General features: G+C 48.1%; 1 protein-coding gene across 1 annotated transcript; it reads right to left on the bottom strand.

Annotated features, from left to right (window-relative positions):
- Positions 1-7,821: 7,821 nt before the first annotated feature.
- On the bottom strand, positions 7,822-18,387 carry LOC146059341 (3 beta-hydroxysteroid dehydrogenase/Delta 5-->4-isomerase type 1-like). The gene is made up of 3 exons (XM_083171487.1): positions 18,051-18,387; positions 9,258-9,422; positions 7,822-9,161 (listed from the first exon to the last, which is right to left on the bottom strand). Exons 1-3 carry the CDS (start codon positions 18,202-18,204, stop codon positions 8,350-8,352), a joined length of 1,131 nt encoding a protein of 376 aa, XP_083027613.1. The 5' UTR covers positions 18,205-18,387; the 3' UTR covers positions 7,822-8,349.
- Positions 18,388-20,039: the final 1,652 nt, after the last annotated feature.

Here is a 20,039-nt window from a genome sequence, read left to right as displayed (position 1 = left end):
GCATCACGCACCCACACCTGCCAGCAGCCCTCACACATCAGGGGTTCATCCGCTGCACACAGGATCCCGCTGCTTGTAGGTCCCTCCAGAAATTATCAAGCAGGAATAGGCTGCGGAAAATAAAAAGGGGTTAGTGACACCTCACAGGGCCCAAACCCTCCCCTCCTTCCCCCAGCTGGAGCGATACTCACCGGGTAACTGCACAGTAGCCCATGGGAAAGGCATCACGCACCCACACCTGCCAGCAGCCCTCACACATCAGGGGTTCATCCGCTGCACACAGGATCCCGCTGCTTGTAGGTCCCTCCAGAAAGTATTAAGCAGGAATAGGCTGCGGAAAATAAAAAGGGGTTAGTGACACCTCACAGGGCCCTAACCCTCCCCTCCTTCCCCCAGCTGGAGCGATACTCACCGGGTAACTGCACAGTAGCCCATGGGAAAGGCATCACGCACCCACACCTGCCAGCAGCCCTCACACATCAGGGGTTCATCCGCTGCACACAGGATCCCGCTGCTTGTAGGTCCCTCCAGAAATTATCAAGCAGGAATAGGCTGCGGAAAATAAAAAGGGGTTAGTGACACCTCACAGGGCCCAAACCCTCCCCTCCTTCCCCCAGGGGGAGCGATACTCACCGGGTAACTGCACAGTAGCCCATGGGAAAGGCATCACGCACACACACCTGCCAGCAGCCCTCACACATCAGGGGTTCATCCGCTGCACACAGGATCCAGCTGCTTGTAGGGCCCTCCAGAAAGTATTAAGCAGGAATAGGCTGCGGAAAATAAAAAGGGGTTAGTGACACCTCACAGGGCCCAAACCCTCCCCTCCTTCCCCCAGGGGGAGCGATACTCACCGGGTAACTGCACAGTAGCCCATGGGAAAGGCATCACGCACACACACCTGCCAGCAGCCCTCACACATCAGGGGTTCATCCGCTGCACACAGGATCCCGCTGCTTGTAGGTCCCTCCAGAAATTATCAAGCAGGAATAGGCTGCGGAAAATAAAAAGGGGTTAGTGACACCTCACAGGGCCCAAACCCTCCCCTCCTTCCCCCAGGGGGAGCGATACTCACCGGGTAACTGCACAGTAGCCCATGGGAAAGGCATCACGCACACACACCTGCCAGCAGCCCTCACACATCAGGGGTTCATCCGCTGCACACAGGATCCAGCTGCTTGTAGGGCCCTCCAGAAAGTATTAAGCAGGAATAGGCTGCGGAAAATAAAAAGGGGTTAGTGACACCTCACAGGGCCCAAACCCTCCCCTCCTTCCCCCAGCTGGAGCGATACTCACCGGGTAACTGCACAGTAGCCCATGGGAAAGGCATCACGCACCCACACCTGCCAGCAGCCCTCACACATCAGGGGTTCATCCGCTGCACACAGGATCCCGCTGCTTGTAGGTCCCTCCAGAAATTATCAAGCAGGAATAGGCTGCGGAAAATAAAAAGGGGTTAGTGACACCTCACAGGGCCCAAACCCTCCCCTCCTTCCCCCAGCTGGAGCGATACTCACCGGGTAACTGCACAGTAGCCCATGGGAAAGGCATCACGCACCCACACCTGCCAGCAGCCCTCACACATCAGGGGTTCATCCGCTGCACACAGGATCCCGCTGCTTGTAGGTCCCTCCAGAAATTATCAAGCAGGAATAGGCTGCGGAAAATAAAAAGGGGTTAGTGACACCTCACAGGGCCCAAACCCTCCCCTCCTTCCCCCAGGGGGAGCGATACTCACCGGGTAACTGCACAGTAGCCCATGGGAAAGGCATCACGCACCCACACCTGCCAGCAGCCCTCACACATCAGGGGTTCATCCGCTGCACACAGGATCCCGCTGCTTGTAGGTCCCTCCAGAAATTATCAAGCAGGAATAGGCTGCGGAAAATAAAAAGGGGTTAGTGACACCTCACAGGGCCCAAACCCTCCCCTCCTTCCCCCAGGGGGAGCGATACTCACCGGGTAACTGCACAGTAGCCCATGGGAAAGGCATCACGCACCCACACCTGCCAGCAGCCCTCACACATCAGGGGTTCATCCGCTGCACACAGGATCCCGCTGCTTGTAGGTCCCTCCAGAAATTATCAAGCAGGAATAGGCTGCGGAAAATAAAAAGGGGTTAGTGACACCTCACAGGGCCCAAACCCTCCCCTCCTTCCCCCAGCTGGAGCGATACTCACCGGGTAACTGCACAGTAGCCCATGGGAAAGGCATCACGCACCCACACCTGCCAGCAGCCCTCACACATCAGGGGTTCATCCGCTGCACACAGGATCCCGCTGCTTGTAGGTCCCTCCAGAAAGTATTAAGCAGGAATAGGCTGCGGAAAATAAAAAGGGGTTAGTGACACCTCACAGGGCCCTAACCCTCCCCTCCTTCCCCCAGCTGGAGCGATACTCACCGGGTAACTGCACAGTAGCCCATGGGAAAGGCATCACGCACCCACACCTGCCAGCAGCCCTCACACATCAGGGGTTCATCCGCTGCACACAGGATCCCGCTGCTTGTAGGTCCCTCCAGAAATTATCAAGCAGGAATAGGCTGCGGAAAATAAAAAGGGGTTAGTGACACCTCACAGGGCCCAAACCCTCCCCTCCTTCCCCCAGGGGGAGCGATACTCACCGGGTAACTGCACAGTAGCCCATGGGAAAGGCATCACGCACACACACCTGCCAGCAGCCCTCACACATCAGGGGTTCATCCGCTGCACACAGGATCCAGCTGCTTGTAGGGCCCTCCAGAAAGTATTAAGCAGGAATAGGCTGCGGAAAATAAAAAGGGGTTAGTGACACCTCACAGGGCCCAAACCCTCCCCTCCTTCCCCCAGGGGGAGCGATACTCACCGGGTAACTGCACAGTAGCCCATGGGAAAGGCATCACGCACACACACCTGCCAGCAGCCCTCACACATCAGGGGTTCATCCGCTGCACACAGGATCCCGCTGCTTGTAGGTCCCTCCAGAAATTATCAAGCAGGAATAGGCTGCGGAAAATAAAAAGGGGTTAGTGACACCTCACAGGGCCCAAACCCTCCCCTCCTTCCCCCAGGGGGAGCGATACTCACCGGGTAACTGCACAGTAGCCCATGGGAAAGGCATCACGCACCCACACCTGCCAGCAGCCCTCACACATCAGGGGTTCATCCGCTGCACACAGGATCCAGCTGCTTGTAGGGCCCTCCAGAAAGTATTAAGCAGGAATAGGCTGCGGAAAATAAAAAGGGGTTAGTGACACCTCACAGGGCCCAAACCCTCCCCTCCTTCCCCCAGGGGGAGCGCTACTCACGGGATAACTGAAACGTAGCCTTGGGATAGCAGCCACGCAACAACAGCGGCAAACAAAGAACCGTAGAAAACCGAAGGAACAACGGCAACAGGCCAAAACACTAACGTGCCCAAACGGAACTCTAGAAAACATAAATTAATGAAAAGTGTTAAATATCATATAACTAATCAAACAAGCCACAAACTTTGGACTACAAATACTCACATTGGGCAAAATATGACCGGATGAGTCGAGCTCTCGCATCCACTCGTTCATTCATACCGGCGAGCAAAGCTGTTGAAAGGTCCCCATGCCGGAAAACCGCAGCATCCACGGTCACCGGCAAACGGTTTGCAATGCAAATGTTGTGTAAAATACAACAAGCATTAATTATGCCGCAAACCTTTGCCGGTGAGTATAAAAGGGCTCCGCCGGTCATGTCTAAACATCTAAACCGGCTTTTAAGGACACCGAAGGTTCGCTCAATTACTGCCCTCGCTGTCGTGTGAGCCCTTTGGTACCTTTCAGCAGCTTCGCCCACAGGATCAGATAATGGGGTCAGGAGCCAGTCCTTATTGGGATAACCCGCATCACCTATGGAAACCAAAAAAAAAAATATTACATTATTAACAAAGTCTGGATTTCAAGACAAATCAAAACCCCCCCCCCACAGCCAAAAAAAAACATACTACTTACCTAACAGCCAGCCGTCCGGCATTCGGCCGTGCTCGAAATCGGCATACAGGGCGGACTGGCTTAGAATGAACGAGTCGTGGGTCGACCCAGGAAAACCCACAAGGAGGTTGGTTATTTTCATTTGGTGGTCGCAAACCACCTGAACGTTCATCGAGTGGAAGTGTTTTCGGTTCCGAAAACATTCCTCTGATGAACGCGGTGGTTTAAACGCCACATGGGTGCAGTCGATCGCGCCCAAAACACTGGGAAACTTCCATTTTGAGAAAAAGCCAAATTTGATCTCATTCCATTCGCTGTCTTGATCAGGAAATTTAATATACTGGGTCGTTAATTTGCGGAATGCCTTTATGACCTGTGCTATACAGCGGGAGAGGGTTGGCTGTGAATAACCGCATGTTTGGCTTAAAGTGGGCTGGAATGTGCCCGACGCAAAAAAATGCAACGCACCCAACAGTTTCTGGAAACCGGTGAGTGCGTGATTGCCCCGTTTCCGTGCTACCAGGTCTGGCTCCATGAGATCGTACAGCATATGGATTGCCGCAGACGAAAGGCGATAATTAGAAATCACCTCCGCCTCGGTGAGATCACCCAGTTCACGCCTAGTACGAAAGTGGCGTGGACGTGGGACTGAAACCCGCACCGACTCACCTAATGGAGCTATCGCCGGAATACTAGTGTCATGTTCCATCATATCTACCTCCTCCTCCACACTGGCATTCAGCATGAAAACAACAATAGTATCCCTGAACAGCTCCATTACTGTAGTCAGTGTTAAAGAAATTGCAGTGAAATGCAAAAAAACGCAAATTACCCTACAAAAACGTTTCCAATACAGCAGACTGCAAAAGCTGTGTAATCTCCTCAAAGGCCAAACGAAGGAGTGAGGTGGGGAGGAGAATCATGGGTAAGTGAGGTGCACCATGGGTAAGAACAGTGCGTTGTGGGAGTAAAAAAAAAATACCAGAAAAAATTAAATATATATTGGTATAGCACTTCTACGACCATCACATCACACAAGGGCAGCAAATAATATTATATTACACTTGCAGAGTGAAATTAAGCACTTAAAACCAATTATTTCACAGGTTCCTAAAAAAGATCACCATAAAAAGATGACGAGGGACACTCGGTGAGGAACGGCGATATGAAACAAGAAATAAGAATCGCCAACTTCACATTGAATACACTTTTGGCGATTCATGGGTGATTCCCGTCGACTACCGGCGAATCCCCATGAAAATTCCTATAGACAAATACCGGCGATTTGAAGAGAAACACATTTGGCGATTGGTGCTTCATTCACCAGTCGTCAGCGGCGAATAGACGACGTTGAATAGGGTGATTCGCTTATACAGCTCATAAAATCGCCGTCAGCCACGATAAAAACACAGAATCGCCATAAAACTTGGCGATTCTGGCTCATTGAATACCATAGTAAGGTAATACAATTTGTTATGTTTTCCAGATTACCATGGCGACCTCTCGCCCGGTCTCTGGGGTAACAAGCTGGCGTCCCGACACCGTCTCTTCCGCCGGACGTGACGTCGGGAATCCAGAAGTGCCGGGATCGGGGACGGATGGTGGTGCCAGAGAGCGGGAAGGAGATGGTCGCCCATTGGTAAGTGTATGTATATCTATGTGTCGATTGATTTGATGGATTAAAAAATTCACTTTCACCTTTTGAAACGTACATGCAGTCTCTGAGTGCCACTCCTCAGAGTGCCGGGATTACAAGGACAGTGTGTAATATATATATATATAGAAGAAGTTTGAAGCAATCAGCGGCCCTCAGTCTGGGTTTTTTGTGAATATATTTATCAAAGGTAAAACCAATGTTTCAGGGTCTTGTTCACCCCATTGTCAAGGTGCCAGTGAGATCTATATGTGTATATATACATATATATATATATATATATATATATATATATATATATATATATAAAACACCCAGTTGTGGAATGGCGCCTTAATTTAATAAAAGTCCATAAATATGGCGGTCCAATCTCCAGTGAAGCACTCAAAGCAGTTCTTACGATATCTTTATTTTCAGAAAGTTGTTCCAGACACAAATAATGATGTACAGAAATGTACCAACGCGTTTCGTCTTAAACAGACTTCAACAGGGGAACAGTTTTGTGTCTTTAATTTAATACAGGTTTCCAACAGGCAATGGAATTTTGGGGAGGTGCCTCCTCCACTTGGAGTCCTATTATTAGGACTATCTTAGATCCGTTAGCCTTCACATTCTAGGCAGCCGCTACTTAAATACTGATAGTGAGTATACTTAAGTGTAAATAACCCAGTGACTTTAATATCCACTTAAATGTCCTTCCCTGCTTGTGCTCTAATATGTTAACGAGTCTCACAACTTGTCAGATCCAGCTATCTATCTGCACCTGATATCTGTCCCTGTGGTGTGTCCACCGGCTCTGCTGCAGCCAGACTCTGCTCTGTCTTGTGTATATGTCTATATACACATATACATATACATGTATGTATGTATATTTGAATATATATATATATATATATATATATATATATATATATATATATATATATATATATATATATATATAGTAAATGTAATGGACACAAAGGTTCTTTTAGATTTTTTTAAATGTTTAAAAAAAAGGTCTGTATTATAGAGGCCACACCCATTTTCCTGAATTGGTCTATGCTCATTTTACGAAGCCACACCCACTTTCCCGGGAGCAAAGGAAGATCTCCAGGAATTGAAGATGAGTGAGGTGGCAACCCTACCTGCTAGCATACCTCCCAACTTTTAAGTGTAGGGATGGCCATCGATGATTTGAAATCATCATTGGTTTTTGCCATCAATGTGGGAGAACCAGATGGTTTCCCTACATCGATGGCAAAGGAGAACCAATGTGTCTGGAAACGGAGCATAGCTTGGCCCCCCAACAGCCCTGCCCTCACATTTTGATTGTTTCTCGGGCCATTCAGTTAAATATAATGGGTAACCATCGATAGCTAAAACTATCGATGGTTATCCATCACATAGTTTCTCCCCCATCGTGGGACACTGCCGGCCCTGGGAAGGAGACAGCGCTGTCAGCTCCAAGCGCTGCCACCTCTCCGCCCCTCAACAATGCACCGTTGCTCCGCCCCGCAAATGCAGGAGTCGCTTCTGGAATGGACCCGTGTCCTAATCCCGAGAGCGACCCCAGCGTTTGCGGTGTAAATGGATAAATAGTTGTGCTGTAACATCCCAGTGCCACACCTCCCTGGATCTGGCCATGCCCCCAATACCTGGGACTCCTCTACGCAGGTCACAGGTGACGTGGGATAACCAGTACACTGTGCAGTGCCACTCCTCCCTGGATTTGGCCACGCCCCCAATACCTGGGACTCCTCTACGCAGGTCACAGGTGACGGGAGATAACCAGTACACTGTGCAGTGCCACTCCTCCCTGGATTTGGCCACGCCTCCCTGGTTTTGGCCATGCCTCCCTGGGACGGTCACACAGCAGGGGAACCATAGAACTAGTTATGGAAATGCTTCCCATTATCTGGGGGACGGTTACCCCTGAAGCCATGGTAGTATCTGTAATTATAATTGTACAGTATATGGCGTGACGGAGCAGTGTATGGCAGACCAGCCGACCTTCTCCTAAATGTCTCTCCTCTACACATCAACTCTCATCGTAGTGCGGATATTGGGGGGCGGCTGAGGGGTGCATTTACCTGTTCTCTAGGCAGCGGTTATACGCAGGCCTGAATTACCCCCTGAGTACATCTCCCCCTGTGCGAGGGGCTGTTGCCCCACGTATCCTATGCGTATAATGGAGGTAACAATGTTATTACATCAGATCTGTGTGTAAGATAAATAAAAGGACAATATTACGTGTTATCGGTTTATTTTCAGGTCATTTTATTGTCATTGTTACATTCAGGTTTATCTGCTACACATTCCGCTTTCCATCATTACCTCACACACACGGGCTATGTACAGAGATGCCAGCACCGCACAGACATTGGTGGAGATGTTCCAAGCCTTGGAGAGTGATACAGCGGAGAGAGATTAAGTGCCAAGCAATCAGCCCCTAACTGTCATGTTACAGGCCATGCTTGAAACAATGACAGTTGGGGGTTGGTTGGCTGGTACTTGATCTCCCTCCAAGGCTTGGTACATCTCCCCTCCGGTGTAATGAAACATCACCATATATCTCAGGGGTGGAACAGTGCACCATCGGGGTGGCGGAGGAAGGGGGCAGTGACACCATCCTTTATATCATTCTGGCTATTATCACTGGTTCCAATACATAATAGAGTGTATTTACTGTAGCCCTGGAACTACAACTCCCAGCATGCTCTGGGGGTACACTACAGCGGGAGAAGCTCAGATGGTCACCTCGTCATGCACATGCCCTACTTCTTCTTACAGAGAAGCTTCTTGCGTTGGGGCAGCACAGACTCCATCCAGGCCGTGGTCACCTGCTTGGCCTCCTCCCAGCTGTAGCGCGGCTTGTACCCCATGTCCCGCTGGGCTTTCCTGTAGGACAAGGTGAAGGTGGTATTCAGGAGGGTCAGCAGGTGCCTGGTGAACGGTGGCACAAACCTGACAAATGGCCGGAGAAGGACACTGACCACCTCCAGCAGAAAGGCCGCAAAGTAGAGCAGCGGGAAGGGCATGGCCAGACGGTCCTCCACCCCCAGGCCCAGCTGCTTGCCCAAGGCGTAGTTGAAGTCCGAGTAGCTAATAGGTGGGGTGTCGTCGGAGATGTAGTAAAAGTTTCCGGCAATCTTCTTGGCCCTGTCCGGGTCTCTCATTGCCCGAGCGGCCAGTATGTGGGCCCAGGCAACGTTACCCACATACACGGGGTTGACCAGAGCTTCCTTCCTGGAGATGCGGTGGAACACGTTGTTATTTAGCACGGCCTGGTCGAGGTGCAGAAGCAGGAACTGAGACCCTTCTCCGAAGATGTATGTTGGCCGCAGGGAGCACGTGGCGAGATTTCCTCCATCTTGGAGTACCCGGCCGTTGGCCCTCAGCACAGCCTGCTCGGCCTGATGCTTGCTCTGACCGTAGCAGAATCCCAGCTTACTCTCGTACACCATCTCCTCGTTCCCGTCTGTGATGGGGTCACCTCGGGTGTTGGGTCCCACCACCTCTATACTGCTGGTGTAGATAAAGTGCTGCACGTTGTTCTGCACACAGGCCTCCAGCAGCTCCTCCGTACCTGGGACAGAACAGAACATGGGTCAGGACCAATATACAAGTAGTCTTTAGTACGTTCCGCCCTATCAGTGCGAGTAGTATGGGCGCAGGATCTCACCCGTCACGTTGATGGCAATGAGCATCTCCTTGCTGACTTTGCCCACCGTATCGATAATGGCCGCCGTGTGAATGACCAGGTTCACCCCCTGGCAGATTTTATGGAGAAATTCCACGTCCCGGATGTCGCCTTGCAGAACGGTCACGGCTGTGTGGCCCCGGGCCCCTGGCAGAAGACAGGCATGGTTATAATCTCACCCGTGTCATTCAGGGTCACATGTCCCAACCTTCCCCCTACACACCTGCTCTGTATGACGGATTCATTACCCTATTCCAGTAATCCCCTATGGATCTTACGCTGGGCATTCTACATGATGGCATGGTGCCCTGCACTGGGCTATTCCATGGAAGGTGGCGCAATGTATAAATAATAACACATGGCGTCGTTCCCTGGGCTGTCCTACTGGGCATGCAGCACGCCTGATGTGTCCCCCAGGGAACAACTCACGGGAGCGCGGGTAAACATTGAGCAATTTGGGTGATATATCGTTCCAATCGGCAGCAGAATGATATATCGTCTGATTAATCGCTACAGAATAACCGTTTTAATACACAGGACAAAACTGCATTATATGGGTGTACCAGGGACTGTGTGCGGGTGTACCAGGGACTGTGTGCGGGTGTACCAGGGACTGTGTGTGGGTGTACTAGGGACTGTGTAACGGTGTACTAGGGACTGTGTGCGAGTGTACTAGGGACTGTGTACTGGTGTACTAGGGACTGTGTGCAGGTGTAGCAGGGACTGTGTGCGGGTGTACCAGGGACTGTGTGTGGGTGTACTAGGGACTGTGTAACGGTGTACTAGGGACTGTGTGCGAGTGTACTAGGGACTGTGTACGGGTGTACTAGGGACTGTGTACGGGTGTACCAGGGACTGTGTGCGGGTGTACTAGGGACTGTGTACGGGTGTACTAGGGACTGTATATGGGTGTATATGGACTATATTTGGGTGAACTAAGGACTGTATATGGGTGCACTAGGGAATGTATATAGGTTCACTAAGAACTGTATATGGGTGTACAAAGGACTGTATATGGGTGTATAAGGACTGTATATAAGTGCACTATGGACTATATATTGGTGTATATGGACTGTATATGGGTGCACTAGGGACTGTATATAGGTGTACTAAGGACTGTATATGAATGTATATGGGTGCACTAAGGACTTTATATGAGTGTAAAGGGACTGTATACGGTTGTATATGGACTGTATATGGGTGCACCTGGTACTGTATATAGGTGCACTAATGACTGTATATAGGTGCACTAAGGACTGTATATGGGTGCACTATGGAGTGTATATGGGTGCACAAATGACTGTATGTAGGTATACTAAGGACTGTATATGGATGCACTAAGTACTGTATATGGGTGCACTAGGGACTGTGTATGGGTGCACTAGAGACTGTGTATGGGTGCACTAGGGACTGTATATGGGTGTATAAGGACTATATATAAGTGCACTAGGGACTGTATATGGGTGTATAAGGACTATATGGGTGCACTATGGACTGTATATGGGTGCACTATGGACTGTATATGGGTGCACTAGGGACTGTATATGGGTGTTCTAAGGACTGTATATGGGTGTTCTAAGGACTGTATATGGGTGCATTAGGGACTGTATATGAGTGTATAAGGACTATATGGGTGCACTGGGGACTGTATATGGACTGTATATGGGTACACTAGGGACTGTATATGGGTGTATATGGACTGTATATGGGTGCACTAGGGAATGTATATAGGTGCACTAAGGACTGTATATGGGTGTACTAAGGACTGTATATGGGTGTATAAGGACTGTATATGGGTACACTAGGGACTGTATATCTGTGTATATGGACTGTATATAAGTGCACTAGGGAATGTATATAGGTGCACTAAGGACTGTATATGGGTGTACTAAGGACTGTATATGGGTGTATGTTGACTGTATATGGGTGCACTATGGACTGTATATGGGTGTATATGGACTGTATATGGGTGTACTAGGGAATGTATATAGGTGCACAAGGGACTGTATATGGGTGTGTAAGGACTGTATATAAGTGCACTATGGACTGTATATGGGTGCACTAGGGACTGTATATAGGTGTACTAATGACTGTATATGGGTGCACTAGGGACTGTATATAGGTGTACTAATGACTGTATATGGGTGTTCTAAGAACTGTATATGGGTGTACTAAGGACTGTATATGGGTGCACTAGGGACTGTATACGAGTGTAAAGGGACTGTGTATGGGTGTATAAGGACTGTATATGGGTACACTAATGACTGTATATAGGTGTACTAAGGACTGTATATGGGTGTATATGGACAGTGTATGGGTGCACTATGGACTGTATATGGGTGCACTAGGGACTGTATATGGGTACACTAATGACTGTATATAGGTGTACTAAGGACTGTATATGGGTGTATATGGACAGTGTATGGGTGCACTATGGACTGTATATGGGTGCACTAGGGACTGTATATGGGTACACTAATGACTGTATATAGGTGCACTAAGGACTGTATATGGGTGTATATGGACTGTATATGGGTGCACTAAGGACTGTATATGGGTGTATAAGGACTGTATATGGGTGTATAAGGACTGTATATGGGTGTACTAAGGACTGTATATGGGAGCACTAGGGACTGTATATAGGTGTATATGGGTGCACTAGGGACTGTATATAGGTGTACTAAGGACTGTATATGGGTGTATAAGGACTGTATATGGGTGTATAAGGACGGTATATAGGTGCACTAAGGACTTTATATGGGTGTAAAAGGACTGTATATGGGTGTAAAAGGACTGTATATGGGTGCACTAGGGACTGTATATGGGTGTATACGGACTGTATATGGGTGCACTAGGGAATGTATATAGGTGCACAAAGGACTGTATATGGGTGTACTAAGGACTGTAAATAAGTGCACTATGGACTGTATATGGGTGCACTAGGGACTGTATATAGGTGTACTAATGACTGTATATGGGTGTACTAAGGACTGTATATGAGTGCATTAGGGACTGTATATGAGTGTATAAGGACTATATGGGTGCACTAGGGACTGTATATGTGTGTATATGGACTGTATATGGGTGCACTAGGGAATGTAGACTCTCCCCGACCTTGCAAAGCTTCAAACGGGCACTGAAAACTCACCTATTCATCAAAGCGTACCCTTCCACTGCATAAACCAGCTGGTTCTCCGACCCCTTGCCTGTTTACATCCTGCTATCTAACCACCACCCCCTCGCTTGCACCACTTGTAATCTGTCAGTCTCCCCTTCCTACTAGATTGTAAGCTCCTCCGAGCAGGGCCCTCTTCCCTCCTGTTGTCAAAGCCCACTTCTCTTCGCTTGTCATTCACAGCTCTCCTTTACTCCAACACTCAGTGACCATCTTCATACTCATCTTCATCATTGGCCTCAAGCCTCTAGTTGTATGTTGATTGGGTCCTCACTACTTACATTTAAGCTGTAATGTGTATTGAACTGTGGTGCTCTTTATTTGTACTGTATTTTTGTTATTTATTCAATGTTATGCCAAGCTTTGTCTCCCTGTATTGTTCCTTTGTACGGCGCTGCGAAACACTTGTGGCGCCTTATAAATAAAATTATATTAATAAAAATTATAATAATAATGTATATAGGTGCATTAAGGACTGTATATGGGTGTACTAAGGACTATATATGGGTGTATAAGGACTGTATATAAGTGCACTATGGACTGTATATGAGTGTATATGGACTGTATATGGGTGCACTAGGGACTGTATATAGGTGTACTAAGGACTGTATATGGGTGTAAAGGGACTGTGTATGGGTGTATATGGACTGTATATAGGTGCACCAGGGACTGTATATAGGTGCACAAATGACTGTATATAGGTGTACTAAGGACTGTATATGGGTGCACTATGGACTGTATATGGGTGCACTAATGACTGTATATAGGTGCACTAAGGACTGTATATGGGTGTATATGGACTGTATATGGGTGCACTAAGGACTGTATATGGGTGTATAAGGACTGTATATGGGTGTACTAAGGACTGTATATGGGTGCACTAGGGACTGTATATAGGTGTATATGGACTGTATATGGGTCTACAAGGACTGTATATGGGTGCATTAAGGACTGTATATGGGTGCACTAGGGACTGTATATGGGTGCACTACGGACTGTGTATGGGTGCACTAGGGACTGTATATAGGTGTACTAATGACTGTATATGGGTGTTCTAAGGACTGTATATGGGTGTACTAAGGACTGTATATGGGTGCATTAGGGACTATATATGAGTGTATAAGGACTATATGGGTGCACTAGGGACTGTATATGGACTGTATATGGTGCACTAGGGACTGTATATGGACTGTATATGGTGCACTAGGGACTGTATATGGGTGTATATGGACTGTATATGGGTGCACTAGGGAATGTATATAGGTGCATTAAGGACTGTATATGGGTGTATAAGGACTGTATATGGGTGCACTAAGGACTGTGTATGGGTGCACTAGGGACTGTGTATGGGTGCACTAGGGACTGTATATGGGTGTATATGGACTGTATATGGGTACACTAGGAACTGTATATATTTGTATATAGACCGTATATGGGTGCACTAGGGACTGTATATGGGTGTACTAAGGACTGTATATGGGTGCACTAAGGACTGTATATGGCTGTATATGGACTGTGTATGGGTGCACTAAGGACTGTGTATGGGTGCATTAAGTACTGTATATGGGTGTATATGGACTGGATATGGGTGCACTAGGGACTGTATATGGGTGTACTAAGGACTGTATATAGGTGCACTAAGGACTGTGTATGGGTGCATTAAGTACTGTATATGGGTGTATATGGACTGGATATGGGTGCAATAGGGATCTGATTGCAGTACAAATTTGTTCTCAAAATGGGCAAAACCATGTGCGCTGCAGGTGGGGCAGATGTAACATGTGCAGAGAGAGTTACATTTGAGTGGGGTGTTTTGAAACTGAAATCTAAATTGCAGAGAAAAAATAATACAGCCAGTATTTACCCTGCACAGAAACAAAATAACTCACACAAATCTAACTCTCTCTGCACATGTTAAATCTGCCCCACCTGGAGGGCACATGGTTTTGCCCATTTTGAGAACGAATTTGTTCTGCGATTAGATCTGAATAAGGGCCTATATGTAGGTGCACAAAGTACTGTATATGGGTGTACTAAGGACTGTGTATGGGTGTATAAGGACTGTATATGGGTGTACTAAGGACTGTATATGGGTGCACTAGAGACTGTATATGGGTGCACTAGGGACTGTATATAGCTGTACTAAGGACTGTATATGGGTGTATAATGACTGTATATGGGTGTATAAGGACTATGGGTGCAATAGGGACTGTATATGGGTGCACAAAGGATTGTATATAGGTGCACTAAGGACTGTATATGGGTGTATATGGACTGTATATGGGTGTATAAGGACTGTATATGGGTGTACTAAGGACTGTATATGGGTGCACTAGAGTCTGTATATGGGTGTATATGGACTGTATATGGGTGCACTAGGGACTGTATATAGCTGTACTAAGGACTGTATATGGGTGTATAAGGACTGTTTATGGGTGCAATAGGGACTGTATATGTGTGCACTAAGGATTGTATATGGGTGCACTAAGGCCTGTATATGTGTGCACTAAGGACTGTATATAGGTGCACTAAGGACTGTGTATATGGACTGTATATGGGTGCACTAGGGACTGTATATAGGTGTACTAAGGACTGTGTATGGGCGCACTAAGGACTGTATATGGCTGTACATGGACTGTGTATGGGTGCACTAGGGACTGTGTATGGGTGCACTAGGGACTGTGTATGGGTGCACTAGGGCCTGTATATGGGTACACTAAGGACTGTATATAGGTGCACTATGGGCGGTGTATATGGACTGTATATGGGTGCACTAGGGACTGTTTATAGGTGTACTAAGGACTGTATATGGGTGTATAAGGACTGTATATGGGTGTATAAGGACTGTATACGAGTGCACTAGGGACTGTATATGGCTGCACTAGGGACTGTATATAGGTGTACAAGGACTGTATATGGGTGCACTAGGGACTGTATATGGGTGCACTAGGGACTGTATATGGGTGCACTAGGGACTGTATATGGGTGCACTAAGGACTGTGTATGGGTGCACTAAGGACTGTATATGGGTGCACTAGGGACTGTATATGGGTGCACTAGGGACTGTATATGGGTGCACTAAGGACTGTGTATGGGTGCACTAAGGACTGTGTATGGGTGCACTAGGGACTGTGTATGGGTGAACTAAGGACTGTGTATGGGTGCACTATGGACTGTATATGGGTGTATATGGACTGTATATGGGTGCACTAGGGACTGTATATGGGTGCAGTAAGGACTGTATATGGCTGTATATGGTCTGTATATGGGTGCACTAGGGTCTGTATATGGGTGCACTAGGGACTGTCTATGGGTGCACTACGGACTGTGTATGGGTGCACTAAGGACTGTATATGGGTGTATATGGACTGTATATGGGGGCACAAGGAACTGTATATGGGTGTATATGGGTGCACTAGGGACTGTATATATGTAGCTGTACTAAGGACTGTATATGGGTGTATAATGACTGTATATGAGTGTATAAGGACTGTTTATGGGTTCAATAGGGACTGTATATGGGTGCACTAAGGATTGTATATGGGTGCACTAGGGCCTGTATATGGGTGCACTAAGGACTGTATATAGGTGCACTATGGACTGTGTATACGGACTGTATATGGGTGCACTAGGGACTGTATATGGGTGTATATGGACTGTATATGGGTGCACTAGGGCCTGTATATGGGTGCACTAAGGACTGTATATAGGTGCACTATGGACTGTGTATACGGACTGTATATGGGTGCACTAGGGACTGTATATGGGTGTATATGGACTGTATATGGGTGCACTAGGGACTGTATATGGGTGTATATGGACTGTATATGGGTGTACTAGGGACTGTATTTGGGTGCAATAAGGACTGTATATGGGTGCACTAGGGACTGTATATGGGTGTATATGGACTGTATATGGGTGCACTAGGGACTGTATATGGGTGTATAAGGACTGTGTATGGGTGCACTAGGGCCTGTATATGGGTGCACTAAGGACTGTATATAGGTGCACTATGGACTGTGTATATGGACTGTATATGGGTGCACTAGGGACTGTATATGGGTGTATATGGACTGTATATGGGTGCACTAGGGACTGTATATGGGTGTATACGGACTGTATATGGGTGCACTAGGGACTGTATATGGGTGTATATGGACTGTATATGGGTGTACTAGGGACTGTATTTGGGTGCAATAAGGACTGTATATGAGTGTATAAGGACTGTGTATGGGTGCACTAGGGCCTGTATATGGGTGCACTAAGGACTGTATATAGGTGCACTATGGACTGTGTATATGGACTGTATATGGGTGCACTAGGGACTTTATATGGGTGTATATGGACTGTATATGGGTGCACTAGGGACTGTATATGGGTGTATACGGACTGTATATGGGTGCACTAGGGACTGTAAATAGGTGCACTAAAGACTGTGTACAACATCCCTCTCCCCTAGCTAGATGCTGTAGCTACAAACCCCCACATACATCCGCCTGGCCTATATACCAGTATGACCTCATGCCACGCACATTGGCATCTGACCCTTAGCACACATAGCTGGCCTATATGCCCTCACGCCAGGCACTTTGGCATCTGACCCTTGGCACACATAGCTGGCCTATATGCCCTCATGCCACACACATTGGCATCAGACCCTTGGCACACATAGCTGGCCTATATGCCCTCATGCCAGGCACTTTGGCATCTGACCCTTGGCACACATAGCTGGCCTATATGCCCTCATGCCAGGCACTTTGGCATCTGACCCTTGGCACACATAGCTGGCCTATATGCCCTCATGCCATGCACATTTGCATCAGACCCTTGGCACACATAGCTGGCCTATATACACTCATGCCACGCACATTGACATCTGACCCTTGGCACACATAGCTGGCCTATATGCCCTCATGCCACGCACATTGGCATCTGACACTTGGCACACATAGCTGGCCTATATGCCCTCATGCCACGCACATTGACATCTGACCCTTGGCACACATAGCTGGCCTATATACCCTCATGCCACGCACATTGACATCTGACCCTTGGCACACATAGCTGGCCTATATGCCCTCATGCCACGCACATTGGCATCTGTCCCTTGGCACACATTGCTGGCCTATATGCCCTCATGCCAAGCACATTGGCATCAGACCCTTGGCACACATAGCTGGCCTATATGCCCTCATGCCATGCACATTTGCATCAGACCCTTGGCACACATAGCTGGCCTATATACCCTCATGCCACGCACATTGACATCTGACCCTTGGCACACATAGCTGGCCTATATGCCCTCATGCCACGCACATTGGCATCTGACACTTGGCACACATAGCTGGCCTATATGCCCTCATGCCACGCACATTGACATCTGACCCTTGGCACACATAGCTGGCCTATATGCCCTCATGCCACGCACATTGGCATCTGTCCCTTGGCACACATTGCTGGCCTATATGCCCTCATGCCAAGCACATTGGCATCAGACCCTTGGCACACATAGCTGGCCTATATGCCCTCATGCCAGGCACATTGGCATCAGACCCTTGGCACACATTGCTGGCTAGTGCTGCCAGTTAGGGGTGACTTACTCTCGCAGGTCCCCAGGAGATCCGCACTGAGGCTCTTATCCATGACCCGAAGCTCCGACAGATCTTCCTCCAGCAGCATCTGCACAATCCTCTGCCCCACAAATCCACTGGCCCCGGTCACCAGGCATGAAGCCCCCGCTGCTGGCGATGGCATGGTGGCAGCAGATGCCGGACAGAGGGAATCCTGGTCTGAGGAGATCACAGAGGGAATCTTCCTATAATTCTGGGTTCCCGAGGAGAGAGCTCACATGAGTGCTGGAGTCACAGAGGGGCTGTGGTACAGTGCATGGTCTGACCAGCGTCTAGCAGTACGTGGCACCGTGCCCCCCTATATCTCAGCGTCCTTGGCTGTCCCTCACACCCACTCACTCAGCCCCTTCTCCAGTTTTAGCTGAAGGACGTTATCCTGACAGAAACCTTGAATGTGGAGCAGAAGCTCTCCCCTCCGCCTCCTACATTCCTACCGCGGCCTTGTGTACAGCGAGTCTATGGGACCGTCTGCGGGAGGTACCCAGGGCCCAATCATCTATCTTATCTATATACCCTAGCAGCAGAATATGTGATTTTCTGGCCATTTGTCAGAGAATATGAATGATAACTCACAAACTTTTCTGTCACTCATGGTCAGTGGTTGGGTGACGCCATTTATTGTCAAAATCATAATGACAACAGAAACTACCCAAATGACCCTGATGAAAAGTTTACATACCCCAGTTCTTAATTCCGTGTATTGCCCCTTTAACATCAATGACAGCTTGAAGTCTTTTGTGGTAGTTGTGGATGAGGCTCTTTATTGTCTCAGATGGTAAAGTTGCCCATTATTCTTGGCAAACAGCCTCCAGTTCCTGTAGATCAGTGGTAGCCAACCCTAGCCCTCGAGAGCTACCAACAGTTCACATTTTCCAGACAACCTAGCTGCTGCACAGCTGCACTCATTAATCACTGACACATTTTAAAAGATACACAGATGGAGCTAATTAGCTCACTTGTGATTCTGTGAGGAGACCTGCAAAACATGCACTGTTGGTAGCTCTCGAGGACTAGGGTTGGCTACCCCAGGTGTAGATTCTTGGGCTGTCTTGCATGAGCTGCACGTTTGGGATCTCCCCAAACTTTATTCTGCTGTAGCCAATAATAGGTCGACTTGGCCTTGTGTTTTGTATCATTGTCATGTTGGAACGTCCAAGTACGTCCCAAGCGCAGATTCCGGGCTGATGAGTGCATATTTTCCTCCAGTATTTTCTGATAACAGTGCCTTTGTACTGTAGCACACGCACATCCCCAAAACATCAGCGATCCACCTCCTTGTATCACAGTAGGAAAGGTACCTTTCATCATAGGCCTTATTGACTCCTCTCCAAATGTAACGTTTATGGTTGTGGCCAAAAAGTTACATTTTGGTCTCATCACTCCAAATGACTTTGTTCCAGAAGTGTTGCGGCTTGTTCCAGAAGTGTTGCGGCTTGTTCCAGAAGTGTTGCGGCTTGTCTCGTGCTGTTTGGAGTACTATAAGTGGGATGCTTTGTGCCATTTGCGTAGTAATGGCTTTCTTCTGGCGACTCGACCTTGCAGCTAATTTATTTTCAAATGCCTCCTTATTGTGCATCCTGAAGCAACCGCACCACTTTAAATCCCACCCTGTTCCACTGATCGTCGTACAGCTGCGAATCCCTATGTGACACACTCACCATCCAATGATTATTGTGCGACAGAGACAGGCTGCTTTGGGGCCAGAGCTGACGTCACACTCCCGCCCGGCACGTCTGTATTTCTCTGAGCCTTGGGGAAAACAGCTGGTTACCGCCCACAAACGCCAGCTTCCTGTCATCATGTGATCAGCTTGCGAACAGATTCATCAGAGTTATTATCACTGTTTGGCTGTTTTTTCTGCCATTACCTTTATTATTACTATTATTGTTGTTATCGTTTCATCACTTCTCTGGGAGAAGCCCAGAGAGGCAACACGTCAGCGGGGTGGGGACAAGGCTG

This window comes from Crinia signifera, chromosome 2, assembly GCF_055691185.1.
Source record: "Crinia signifera chromosome 2, ASM5569118v1, whole genome shotgun sequence".
In the NCBI taxonomy this organism is placed as follows: Eukaryota; Metazoa; Chordata; class Amphibia; order Anura; family Myobatrachidae; genus Crinia; species Crinia signifera.
The sequence above is the reverse complement of the archived record's forward strand: the minus strand, read 5'-3'. Positions and strand labels throughout refer to the sequence as shown.